This window comes from Onychomys torridus, chromosome 6 (genome assembly GCF_903995425.1).
Source record: "Onychomys torridus chromosome 6, mOncTor1.1, whole genome shotgun sequence".
NCBI classification, from domain to species: Eukaryota; Metazoa; Chordata; class Mammalia; order Rodentia; family Cricetidae; genus Onychomys; species Onychomys torridus.
The window spans coordinates 57844558-57858704 of NC_050448.1; the positions used below are offsets into that span (position 1 = coordinate 57844558).

The following is a 14147-nucleotide window of genomic DNA, read 5'->3' on the forward strand; positions in this document are numbered from 1 at the left end:
AATCTTCTTTTCAATATATATTGAATTGACAAGAACCCTGATGAGAACATGATCAACTCTTACAAGAACTTAGTTTTCATTTCATTTGTTACTCCCATACTATGTAGAAAATCAGAAATAAAATATTTTCAAGACATTATTATTATATTATCTACAATATATGATTGATAATTTTATTGACATCATATTTCTAGATTTAACTTTCTCATCAATGTCCATCAATTTTAGATATTATATATTAAAAATTCAAGTGAGAATGCAAGCAATAAGTTTATAAAATACAGTGGCAGAAAAATGATAAACAGTTAAACTTTATATTTTAAAGGTTTCCCTTTGTATAGAATCTCAAGATAATTTTTTGAGAAAATGTGAAGATATTCATATCACATTATAATAAATAGAAATAATTTAAAGTTGTAGGTTAAAAAGTAAACCTAAAACAACCAAATAAAATATTTCATTTCTTATCTATAAAATATAATTAGAGTATATTTTAAAAATACCTTTATGAATGATTATCATTTCAAATTAATATATTCAATTAAAAATATTGTGTAGCAACACTGGGGAGATGGTTTTGTATTTTCGAGCACTGGTTAATTCTCCAGATGACCAGGATTAAGTTCACAGCACCCACATGAGGGCTCCCAACTATCTGTAACTCCAGTTCTATGGAATCTTAAGCTCTCATCCGGAATCTACAGGTATTGTATGCACACGGTGCACAGACATACATGCAGACGAAACACTCATATCCATAAACCACAAATAAATAAGTCTTAATAAAAACTTAGTAGGTAGTAAAATAATGCCAATTAATTCACCTACCAGATTGGCAATGATATAATGGTACCCTTTAACATGTTTTCCAATGGTAATAACCTAGCAAGGATAAAAACACAAACATTTAATACATATGAAAAACAACAATACAAAATCACTGATATGATGATCTGATTAGCAAAAGATGGAATTGGGGGTTTTATGTTTCACTAGTGATGTTTAATAAAACATTTTTAACAAATACAGAGAATGTGTCTCAGAAAAGGTAATAATTCACTTTAGTGCTTAGTAAATGTTATCTATTTAAAAAGTCAACCACTTTATATATCTCATTTTTTTAATTCAATATTGAAAATATGTCCATATGTTTCAGAGGGAAATATAGATTCAAGTAAATTTAATCCATACCAAGTCATAAATTTATTTCTATCTTTATATATATTTGTCTTCCTAATAAACAACCACCTAAAATAAACATCTGAAATATCATAACTGCACATCTATATACAATAGGCATCCATTGAGTTTATAAAATGATAAAGGGACGTTAATGAGCAAATATATTATTATTATTATTGACACACATATAGCTTAGTTCAAATGAATGTTTATAGCTTTAGGCAACAAAGTAGCCAAGAAGCTAATTTCTCTTCATAAATCTGAGTCAAGCAAGATAAGCTTACATCTTGGAATGAGCGATTACTCTAGCAATGGTCAGGGAACCTTTGGACATTGCTAAGTTACATTTCCTTTCACTGACTTATATTACTGACTCAAAGAATAGATGCAGATGAATGGGCTTGATGTAATATAATGCAGAGATGCACATAGTTACAAAACCACTGTAAAATGAAAATAATGCATTTAATTTTCTTAATCTAATAGCCTTCATAGCTCACAATCCAAAGTTCAGAGAAGTATGGTTTACTTTCTTTCATGATTGGAATGTTTGAGGGGAAGCAGTAACATATGCTCACTGCCTCTCATCTCCAGAGAGTACGGTACTGCATTTTTGTACCACAGGGTAGGGAGGGAGAGTTCAAATAGACAGCTTCTGCTAAATTCATAAGACCCTCCAAAGTATCATAAAGTTGAAAATCATAAGATGAGCCATGTAAGACTAGGGTCATTAATATTCAAAATAATTTCTTTAGTTTGTATTGTGTTATTTTAGAAAAGGTTCCACTGTGTAACCCAGTCCCTCCTTGAATTCAGCATGTAGGTCAACCTGGACTCAAACACTCAGTGACCCTCTGCCTCAGCCTCAACAGTGCTGGGATTCCAAGTGTGCACCATCATCCTTTCCATTTTTAAGGAAAATATTCAAGACAATGAAAAACATGAAACTGTAAGCTAAAAAGAAATGTGCAAAGCATTAGTTCACTTTCCTGATTCTCTGGTTCCCCTTATCATTAAACAAATGACTAACACTAACAATAAATCTGAAAGCTTCTCCAGGTTTACCCTTCCCACCCTCTGCACTCAGACCACATGGGTTTTCCTAATTGTTTTGCACAATAGCCCTTTTTAAAAACTCCTCAGGACTTTGTCTCCTCACTTGGAAATTTCTTCATGTTACCACATCCATGTATTATTAACATGCAAGATGTAACCATGGCTGAAGACTTCCATGGTTGTCCATCACCCAAGACAATGTCAGGTGCTTGCATCAACACATTTGGTCCAAGAGCAAGGACACAATTTCCAGAAAAAAGATTTTACAGATTACCATGCTGATACTGTGTGACAGCTGTTTGAAAAGAATTCAGGATTATACCCATTTTTATATCACACAACTAAATTGCCCTTTCCAAGAAAACAGATCCTCCACATTGAAGGCAGAAGCTTGAACAAAAGATTCCTTTTAAGTGAAAAATATTCTAATTCATCTTAGTTTAATCAACATGCATTGTGTCCATAAATAGTTTAAGAACATCTGTTGATTCTGCCTATTGAGCAAGCTACAGTGCAAATGTTCCTGTTCTCCATCTGAGACTTAAGATGAACAGAACAAATGAAAGCAGTCATCCCTATTTCTGTTTATTGAGAAAAAGAAGGGATATGAAATTCACTAGGTTACAGTCTTTATAGATGTTAGTGCTGGCCATAGTAGCCATTATAATTTTGCTTTACAATAGCAACTAGTGTTATACAATAGAGAATTAATGCTAATTTCCAAGTGTTTTGATGGCTGCACACTTCTCTCATCTGAGCACAGCTAGAAATACATGTCTTTTGGGTTTTATCAGATATTGTTAAAATAGTCCTAATCTAATGCAGGTTAATTCTTCTGCTAATTTCCAGATGCCGTCAAGATAAGAGTTTTGTCTGATCGCCATTCTCTTGCAAATACAGTTGAGTGAATTAACAATAGCGTGTCCTTTTTGATAGAATGTGCCTTATCAATACCTTGTACTTGGTGAATGTTGCTTTTTGATGAACACATTAACCTAATCTAAATTATTACTTTCCGTAATCTTCTTCCAGAAAAACTTGTTGTTCTCAGTCATGGATCATCCATGTCATGATTATGTAACTATAGCATTAACTTCTTTCTCTGATGGGGCTTACCATGTTTTATTTAATGATGCTTCTTTAGACATATTTCAGTGTCTGTAAGAAAGCCATAAAGACCTGGAATATTTATTCAAAAAATTAGTAAATGGCTCAAAACTCGCCAAATATTACCTTTTGTGTATACTTTGAATAAATCACTCCTCTTGAGAGATGGGTAGATCCAGCTGAGTGGTGGTGGTGCATCCCTTTAATCCCAGCACTTGGGAGGCAGAGCTAGGTGGATCTCTGTGAGTTCAAGGCCAGCCTGGTCTACAGAGTGAGATCCAGGCCAGGCAACAAAACTACACAGAGAAACACTGTCTCGGAAAAAAAAAAATGGGCAGATACTCATCCATCCATTGTAGATCAATTCCATAGTTTAGATTTTTATACCATTCATCCATATCCCATGTGTTAAAGGCTTGGTCCTCAGAAGGTGGTACAAGATTCATGAGATAGGATATAGTGTAAGGAATTTAGAACATTAGAGGAGTCTCCTAGAAGGGATAGAGAAACCCTGATCTCTTCCCATCTCTCATTTGCTTTCCAGCCACACTGAAGTGAACTCTTTCTTCCAATACATACATTTGTAATTATATGTAGTCGTTCGTCCACCTAGCTGGAAAATTATTGGCAACTAGTTATGGATGAAAATTTCCAACATAATGAGCCCAGATCAACAGTACTCTCTAGAATTTGTTTTACCCTATTATTTGTGATAGTAACAGAAAGCTGAATAACACAACTTTCTGTATTATAGTTCTTAGTACCTTATCTATGTTCATTTTCTTCCCATGTATTAAGCACTTGAGGTTCAAATAGCAGCATTACTTGCCATTCTTTGCATCCTTCACTTAGATAATAAATGCTGAAAAGTGACATGCCATCCATTTGTGCACTCATTTAATGTATTTATAGACATGTATTTATGACATACAAATGTAAAACAATGCTTTTTAAATGAGTTACTACATGGAGACTTGCATAACTATAATTACAGGTTTTGCTTTAAACGTTGCTTTTTATGGGCCCAGTGTGTTGTGCAATTTCCCTGTTCATGCTTTTGAAAGACTCAGTTGTATAAAGGTTTTCAACTGTGTTTATTACAAATAAACAGGTATATTTAAACTTTTAAACCAGACTAGTGAATATTATTAAAATTCAGCTTTACTGAAAACCTCCCATGAAATAATTGTGATTTTGAAGTGAGCATTCCAACAAGGGGCCTATTCTAAAAGCAATCCTAACTGCATCTCCTGAGACAAGAATGAAGATTTTCAAATTGAAATTATTCTCCTCTCTTGCATACAATTGATTCTTTTACAGGTCACATTCGTTTGATTTAGTTACTTAATTCTTCATTAAGACACTCCATTTTTTTGTTCCTTAAGGCCTATATTATGTATCAATTCAGGCTTCTAAACACTTGTTTCTAGAATTGATGTCTCGAATACGTTAGTGAATTTCAGGTTTTTATCTCAAAGGCTAGGAGCATAAATGCATACACAACTGTATATTTCTTTCTAATCTAATGTACTTTCAAGGAAGAAGCAGCTGCAATCTCTTCCTCTCTCTCTCTCTCTCTCTCTCTCTCTCTCTCTCTCTCTCTCTCACACACACACACACACACACACACACACACACACACACACAGACACACACACACACACACACAGACACACACACACACACACACACACATCAAATAGGACTAAGTGAAGGATGCCTTACTAAGCAAATTGTGAAGCATGCTTGCTCAGTTTCTCTGCCTTAAAGCACTGAGGATCTGGTTTCTTACTGTGTTCTTATGTTACCACTTCATGGTTGTTCCATCTTGAAAGGTCTTATCTAAAGCAAAGCAGTATGATAAGAATGGAGAAAAGCTTTCTCATATCTGATATAATTATTTTTTCTAACACCCAAATGCACACTGTTGACTTCCAACATCATGAACATGGTCTGATTGTATTTCCTTCATAATTTAATTTCATAGATTACAATTTTAAGTGGACACAAATTTTCTGATATATAGGCAAAACCAAAACATGCTTCTTACAAAAAAATACCTCCTCTTTCTAGAGATGTAGACATAGTGTGCTGGTTTAGATAAGAATAACTCCCATAGGTCCATATATTTTAATGCTTAGTTACCAGGGAGTGGAACAATTTGATAGGATAAGAATGACTAGGAAGTGTGACTTTGTTGGAGGAAGTATGTCACTGGAAGTGGGCTTTAAGGTTTCAAAAGCCCATGCCAGACCCTACCTCGCTCTCTGTACCTTCAGATCAAGATGAAGCTCTCTAGAACCATGCCTGCCATGCATACTGCCATGTTCCTTGGCATAATTATAATGGACTACACCTCTGAAACTGTATGTAAGTCCCTAATTAAATGAGTTCTTTTGGAAGTGTCGACACAAGCATAGTATCTCTTTATAGCAATGAATAGTGACTAAGACACAGAGGTATAAAATAACATAGGCTTTTTACATTGTATTGAAATAATCATGTATAAATCTCAAACCAATTCGCTTTTGCCTTAGGTCATCAGATTTACTTTGACTTATTTAAATCAGTATTAATTATAAAGTTTCCAACTCAGAAAAGAATGTAGGTTTAAGACAAAGCTTACGTAAAATATGAACATTGGATATTATACATTGAAGTTATTTAATGATAAAATCAATCTGTCAGCATTATTGACAGCCATCTGCCATTGCTTACTGAAGCTAGGGATAATTCAATTGATGATCTTTGCTGCATTGTACATGAACTATAAACTGAAAACTGCTGTTCAAGCATCCTGCTGGATGATCCTTGCCAGTGCTGATGCTGCATGCATAGTCTATATTTGGCAGAAAACAGAGGAACAAACCTGGTCCACAATGTCATTCACTTTATCCCTTTCACAGTCAAGGATTACACGCCGTTCTTTTTTTAACTCCAGATCTTGAAAGAGTGATCTGTAGGTCTCATCTTTCTTGTCATTGTTAATGTTCCCCACATTGATAGCAGTCACCTGCCATTTCTTCTCAGCAGCAGAATCCAGCACAGCTTGCAGTGTTGATAAGCCTGGGAAGACAATGGGCAAGGATGACTGATGAGGATACTGTAAAATCTCAGAACCTGAATGGGAAATGGCCAGATCCACGTTGTTAAGGTGAATTTCTGCAGCTATGAGGAGGCTGAATTCTGACAGAAGCTATGATATTTTTTATCAGTATCTGCTATGACCATGTGAGATTTAAAAAGGCAAAAACAAACTGCCAAAAGAAATTTGGATCACATTCTTTATTGGGATATGCTTCTTGTAACATGCTGATATACAAGATCTGCAATATCTCTAAATTAAGTAAATTTTTTAAAAAATCCCATATTCCACTTTATAGAAGGTAAAATAGTTTTAACTATACGTGATAGTCCACCATTTTGTACTAGTAACCTTGATGGCTAAGAGGATGCCATGCAACCTTCGATGTTCCAGTGAACAGCAGACTAAGGGCTTTTATTTTCCTTCTGCAGCCTTCTGTTATATTTTTGTTTTTGGAATTGCTCTTGTGGATATTAAATTGTTCATCTATTAACCAGATGGTGGCAGCTATTCTCTATACAGATTTATCTCATTTCCTAAATATAAGACTATCTTTTTATTTATTAGTAACTTTGGTTATAGTGTGGTATTGCTTCATTGTGATATTTAATTATACATCAACTGTAGCATGTTTAGAACTTTAGGATCAACAACCAGAAATCTACAGTTTAGTACTACAAAAATAGTAGATGTCCTTGCCTTCCATATAATTTAATTTCAGCTATTCTCATTAAAGCCAAATTCATCATCTAGAAGAATAATTTCATGGAAACATGATCTCAAGGCCCCATAAAGAATTTAGACTCAATATATCATCTTCTTCATTCCAGAATGATCTGTATAATTCTAAAAGTTCACTGATCTGCTTTTATCTATATGGTGTATGATTCACCTGATGTGAGCTTATTTATTTATAATCTAAGTTCAAATACTGAATTTACAATGGCCAGGAAGGGAGAAGCTATCTGTTTTGTCCATCAACATTTCAAGCTATAAAATGTTATTGACAATCCGATGGATTGAATGTTAGTCATAAGTAGACAAAGTGATTTCAGGCATCTTTTGATATTGACAAACAAGTAAATTCCCCAAAGAAGCTATATGCCAAAAGCTGAAGGTGCCATTTGTAGCTCTTTTAATAAAGATGAAGAAAACACAGCATCAGTCAAAATAATAATGGCAAAAGACTCAAAGACCTAATGTTTATTTGATTTAATTGCATGAAATCATTATTAAAATATTTGTTTTCTTTAAATGGGTGACAAGCAATTAACTATTTTGAAAACAAAAATGAGCAAGAACTGTGGGGTTGCAGAGACTTTCTCTGTGTGGAATGTACTCAAGGTAAAGATAAAAATCAATTTTTTTATTTTTCCTTTAGACAAAATCTAGCTAATACCCAATGAACAAACATGAGTTTAGAATCAACATTCTGTAACTTCCAATGAAGTTAGTGGGTCAAGGCAACAACTGTCAACTGTTCTGTGCCACTTAATACACAGTTGGACTGATATGCAAAATTGAATCTTATCGGGCTATATATTTACAGGGAATATATGAGTATATAAGGAGCCCCATGGTGTTCAGTTTATCAAAATCTAGAATGGGAAGTAGATCACATAATAACATCTCTCACAAAATACAATAACCAACCATGATACATAGAACTCATTTTTATCCTTCTCTGAACAAACCCTTAACAATGTTAATGGATCTGCATATATATGGTCATATATAAAATAAGAGAACTGCATATACATGAAAAACTGATGATAGTTATTATTTTATTCCAAAGAATTAAAGAGTGATAAAGAAATACCAGATAAAACAATACAACTTTTTATGTGGTATTCATTGTGAAAGGGGTTAAAAATTCATGGCAACCTGGGAGTGGTGCCACTACTCTGAAATCTTAGGTCTGTAAAGGCTGAAGCAGTAAAACCATGAGTTTTAGACCTAGTTGCTAAACAAATGCATGGCAATTTTTCTAATGTAGTTTATAATTAAAATTAAGAATACTTTAACTTAATAGACAGTACATAATATGTCAAGGACCAAGATGTCAGGAACCAAACATGAACCATGGAAAAGTACTAGCTAGGCCAGGGAACAAGTCATAAGACCACTGCCTTTCCCCAGAGAAGTAACACCTGTTTACTAACCAGAGGCTCCCAAAGATAAGAAGATATTCCATAGTCAGGTGCCATGACAAATAAAGAGCATTCCATGGTCAGGTAGCCTAGCAACAGAACAAATGGCCCCTGACCAGTGACCTTGGCCGGCATCTTGCAGTTGCACTATCTGCACATCTCCCACATTCTGTACCCTTCCACATCACTTCCCCTTCCCGCCTTCCTACCCCCCCTCCTATGCTATTTAAGCCTTGCAGAGGAAAATAAAATTTGCAGCTTGATCAGAATCCTGTCTTGCTGTCGTCTCTCGTGCCCCCTGTTCCTTAATTCACTTCCACAGGTGGGTTGCCCCCGTTGAAACCCCGCTGGCCAGGGCAATAATAGAGTGAACTCAAAGCAATCTGGGGGAGATTAGCCAAAGTCCCTTGTGTCTGCTTTTATAATAAAAGGTAGAGATAAACATGAATTTCTCAAGGGATGGCATAGATCCCCCATCACTTACAAAAAATAAAAATAAAAATAAAAAAAAGAAAAAAAAAGAAAAAAAAAAAACCTTTCATTCATAGAACCTGAGAACCCATTGTAAAGCACCTTCATTGCTATTCATTCTGGGCAAATTCAGTCCCCCCAAGTTGTAACTCAAGTACCTTGTCAGATTCTCATCATCAATAAAAGCAGAGCACATACAACTGGTCACCTCATCAACTCAACAGCTACGAGCTGCTTGGAAATATGTTTTATAACTACTCCATTGTCTTTTCTACCTTCCAGTTATCTGACATGTGCCTTCAGTCACCTTAAAAACATGTCTAAGAATAACGGTCATGCTCTCTCCATTTTATCATATAGCAATCCTTGGGAGCCTCCTTTACTCTACGCACTAAGATATTTTACTAAATAATGAAATTTCCTCACTGAAAACTTTAAGTGTTAATGTATTTGGCATTGTCTGGTCTTTGACAGATACTATAAAAAAATTTACATATAAATTCACTTATAAATGTATAAGTAGATTTCTTCAAGTGATAAATTTAAGCCTAGAATTTATTGGCATTTCACAATGTCAAAGAATATAGAGATAATATATAAAATAAAAGATAATGGATTTTTTTCACAAACTTAACTTTCAAACTCATTTATTCTGTGTCACAAGTAATGAGCACTTAGTAGAGACTCTCCATTATTAAAACTCTTAGTATTAATATTTTGGAAGCTGTGCAACCTGACACAAATTACTTCTTTTTTAAAAGCTCAACTTCCCAAATAGTGCTCTATCAGATTTGCTACAATCTGTCAGTTGACATTGCATAATAGCACATCAGTCATTCACAAGCTGAGGTCTGATCTCACCCCAAATTTGAAGAGACTGTTGCACCTAGCTCAGGAATCAACTCTCTTAGATTATTTTTCAGGGGTAGCCACAGACTCTCTCAAGATCAGCTACTTAGTTTCCTCATTCCTCACAGCTGATATTCCTGTAAGATTTCTATTGACATATTTCTTCACACTTCATTCAAGACTTTTAAAGTCATGAGACTGACTCACTGCCTGCTTCACCAAGTGGGCAATGCTTTTTAAATTACATACCACTAAAAACGTGTGTTCTAGCTATGAAGATGTAACTAACCTCTTCTTTCTCAACCCAACACCACACTGCTGTTCTCTACAATGGGATTATGAAATAAAGCAAGCTGAGCTCTTTTCCATCTCATATGAAACGGCACAGAGATTTCTCCATCAGTACCTGAAGCCCTTAAGTAAGATAGCAGTGTGTGTGGGAATCAGGAGCTCTGCATAAACAATGGTCGATGTAAAGCTATCCTTGAGCATTATTCACTCAACCCAGATACCTATTCTGCTGTATCATGTCATCTTGCTTACTTCTTATTTCTAAACAATTTAGCAAGAAGAAAAGCATTGTGATAAATATATAGCTGTCCATGTAAAATTGGAAGAAAAAAAAGGTATCTACCCCTTTTAATCATTTTACATAGAATCTTAAAACTTTCCAGTTACAAGTCCAAAATTAAGTTCTTAATGCTACTTAGTTCTTAAACATTTGGATCTGGAAAGAAATGTCTAGTTCAACATTGTTAACAATAGGCTTTGTATGCATGACCTAATTATAAGCTGACAATTTTTCTAAAATTCAAAAAATGACTAGCAGCAATGCTAATTTCATATAGACTCACTGTCCATAACAGTGAGAGAAAAATCAGAGAAAAATTTTACTTTAAAATTCCTTTCATTTGCTTATTAAGGGATGAAATTTAAAATGATAGCTGCTGGAAGGCATATTCCATTCAGAACTGTCTTCATTCATAAATCATTATATTTTTGTATAAAAATTTCACTATCTCACTCATTCTAGACAGTGTAATTAATATGCATGCTCACTAACTCATTACACTGTACCTAAAGTAGATTATATTAACATGTATATTTGACTCATCAATTTTCTCAAGACATCAGGGGAAAAATTGTAGTTTGGAAGCAATTCAGTTCTATGCTAGATGATTCCTTTGACTTGAAATCAAGCTCCTTCACTTTGAGGGTTAAATAGTGTTTGTTCAAAATTAAAACCAAGACACAAATATAGAAATGAGGCATTGATTCTGTTTTCACTTACTACACAGAGAAATGTATCATCTTTCTTTATTGACATTGAACCAATAAACATGTCATTGGGCTCAAATTCAAATATATTGCACCTGTATCCAAATATCAAACTTATAAGGCCTAATGGGCTGACAGAGGTGGCCCATTACTCTAGTTAAATATGTTACAATCCTCCATCTCACTACTTCCCATGCACTAATAGCACAAGGCTTTCAGGAAGGGCACAGAGTCCTCAAGATGTATCAGGCTCCTGCCAAGTAGCTGGGTAAAGAGAAGACACTAGCAATTCTGAAATGTCAGCCGGAATGGGAAGAACAGCATCTGATTTCCTGTCCCCGGGAAACAGATTGATGGAAGATGATTCTATACAAAAATCACAGCACCCAAGCCTTCCTATGTTTCTGCTGTGATGTAACCACAGCATTTGGATGGATTTTGGGAAACGAGGTTAAATTAATTTCAGTGTTAGTTAAAAGCAGCATGATGAAACAAAGTATGTCTAAGTCTCTTTCACTTGGTTTATAAATTTGGGGAGAACATAGTAGGGGAGAGAATTTCCATGTCTAGATCTCATGATATTCAAAGGAACTTTTATTTGCTGGACATCATAATGTAACACTATATACTATAAAAATCCATGTAATTAAGGAGGTAGAGAGGAAGGCTCCCATTTTACAAGTCCGTCAATGTAATACACCATATAAACAAACTCAAAGAAAAAACCACATGATCATCTCACTAGACACAGAAAAGGCATTTGACAAAATCCAACACCCCTTCATGATAAAGGTCTTGGAGTGATCAGGAATAAAGGGAATTTATCTAAACATAATAAAGACAATCTACAGCAAGCAAACAGCCAACATCAAATTAAATGGAGAGAAACTCAAAGCACTATCACTAAAATCAGGAACAAGGCAAGGCTGTCCCCTCTCTCCATACTTATTCAATATAGTACTTGAAGTTCTATCTAGAGCAATAAGACAACATAAGGAGATTAAGGGTACACAAATTGGAAAGGAAGAAGTCAAGCTTTCCCTATTTGCAGATGGCATGATAATACACATGAGTGACCCCAAAAATTCAACCAAGGAACTGATACAGCTTATAAACACCTTCAGCAACATAGCAGGATACAAGATCAACTAAAAAAAATCAGTAGCCCTCCTATATACAATAGACAAACAGGCTGAGAAGGAAATCAGAGATACATCACCCTTTACAATAGCCATAAATGATATAAAATACTTTGGGGTTATGCAAACTAAGCATGTGAAGGACCTATATGTCAAGAACTTTAAGTCCCTGATAAAAGAAATTGAAGAAGATGTCAGAAAATGGGAGGATCTCCCATGCTCATGGATAGGCAGGATTAACATAGTAAAAATGGCCATCTTACCAAAAGCAATCTACAGATTCAATGCAATCCCCATCAAATTACCAACACAATTCTTCACAGACCTGGAAAGAATAATACTCAACTTCATATGGAAAAACAAAAAACCCAGGATAGCCAAAATAATCCTGTACAGTAAAACAACCTCTGGAGGCATCATGACCTCAGACCTCAAGCTCTACTATAGAGCTATCATAATAAAAACAGCTTGGTACTGGCATAAAAACCAACATGTGGACCAATGGAATCAAACTGAAGACCCTGACATTAACCTGCACACCTATGAACATATAATTTTTGACAAAGAAGCCAAAACTGTACAATGGAAAAAAGAAAGCATCTTCAACAAATGGTGCTGGCATAACTGGATGTCAATGTGTAGAAGGCTGCAAATAGATCCATATCTGTCACCGTGCACAAAATTTAAGTCCAAGTGGATCAAAGACCTCAACATGAATCCAGTTACTCTGAACATGATAGAAGAGAAAGTAGGAAGTACTCTTGAACGCATTGGCACCAGAGACCACTTTCTAAATATAACACCAGTAGCACAGACACTGAGAGAAACAATCAATCAGTGGCACCTGTTGAAACTGAGAAGCTTTTGTAGAGCAAAGGACACAGTAAACAAGACAAAGCGACAACCTACAGAATGGGAAAAGGTCTTCACCAACCCCTCATCTGACAGAGGGCTGATATCCAGAATATATAAAGAAATACAGAAATTAGACATCAAAATGCCCAACAGTCCAATTAAGAAATGGGCTATAAGACCAAACAGAGAATTCTCAACAGAGGAAATTAAATGGCTGAAAGACATTTAAGGAATTTCTCAACATCCCTAATTATCTGGGAAATGCAAATCAAAACAACTCTGAGATACCACCTTACACATGTCAGAATGGCTAAGATCAAAAACACAGAAGACAGCTTATGCTGGAGAAGATGTGGAGCAAGGGGAACTCTCCTCCACTGCTGGTGGGAATGCAAGCTTGTACAGCCACTTTGAAAATCAATATGGCACTTTCATAGAAAATTGGGAATCCATCTCCCCCAAGATCCAGCTGTAGCACTCTTGGACATATACCCAAAGAAGGCTCAATCATACCACAAGGGCATTTGCTCAGCTATGTTCATAGCAGCATTGTTTGTAATAGCCAGAACCTAGAAACAACCTAGATGCCCTTCAACTGAAGAATGGATAAAGAAAATATGGTACATATACACAATGGAGTACTACTCAGCAGAGAAAAACAATGACATCATGAGATTTGCAGGCAAATGGATGGATCTAGAAAAAATCATCCTGAGTGAGGTAACCCAGACTCAGAAGGACAAACATGGTATGTACTCACTCATAGTGAGATACTAGATGTAAAACAAAGATGACTAGACTGCTACACAACTCCAGGGAGGCTACCTAGAAAACGGGACCCTAGAAAAGACACAAGGATCTCCCAATGTCAGAGAAATGGATGAGATCTACGTGAACAACCTGGACGACAGTGGGAGTAATGAAGGACAAAGTTCCAGAGAAAGGAAGCTTAAGGGAGCAGGAGATCCCAGCTGG

The 14147-nt window shown here is 35.4% G+C and overlaps 1 protein-coding gene across 6 annotated transcripts in view; it reads right to left on the reverse strand.

Moving 5' to 3' along the window:
- Gria2 (glutamate ionotropic receptor AMPA type subunit 2) overlaps positions 1-14147 on the reverse strand; it is a 130484-nt gene that overhangs the window by 47380 nt on the left and 68957 nt on the right. For all 6 annotated transcript variants that reach the window (XM_036189917.1, XM_036189918.1, XM_036189920.1 and 3 more), the window contains exons 4-5: positions 6215-6411; positions 829-882 (exon numbers count right to left, since the gene is read on the reverse strand). In XM_036189917.1, the coding sequence (XP_036045810.1) occupies positions 829-882; positions 6215-6411 (251 nt within the window). The remainder of the gene's footprint in view (positions 1-828; positions 883-6214; positions 6412-14147) is intronic.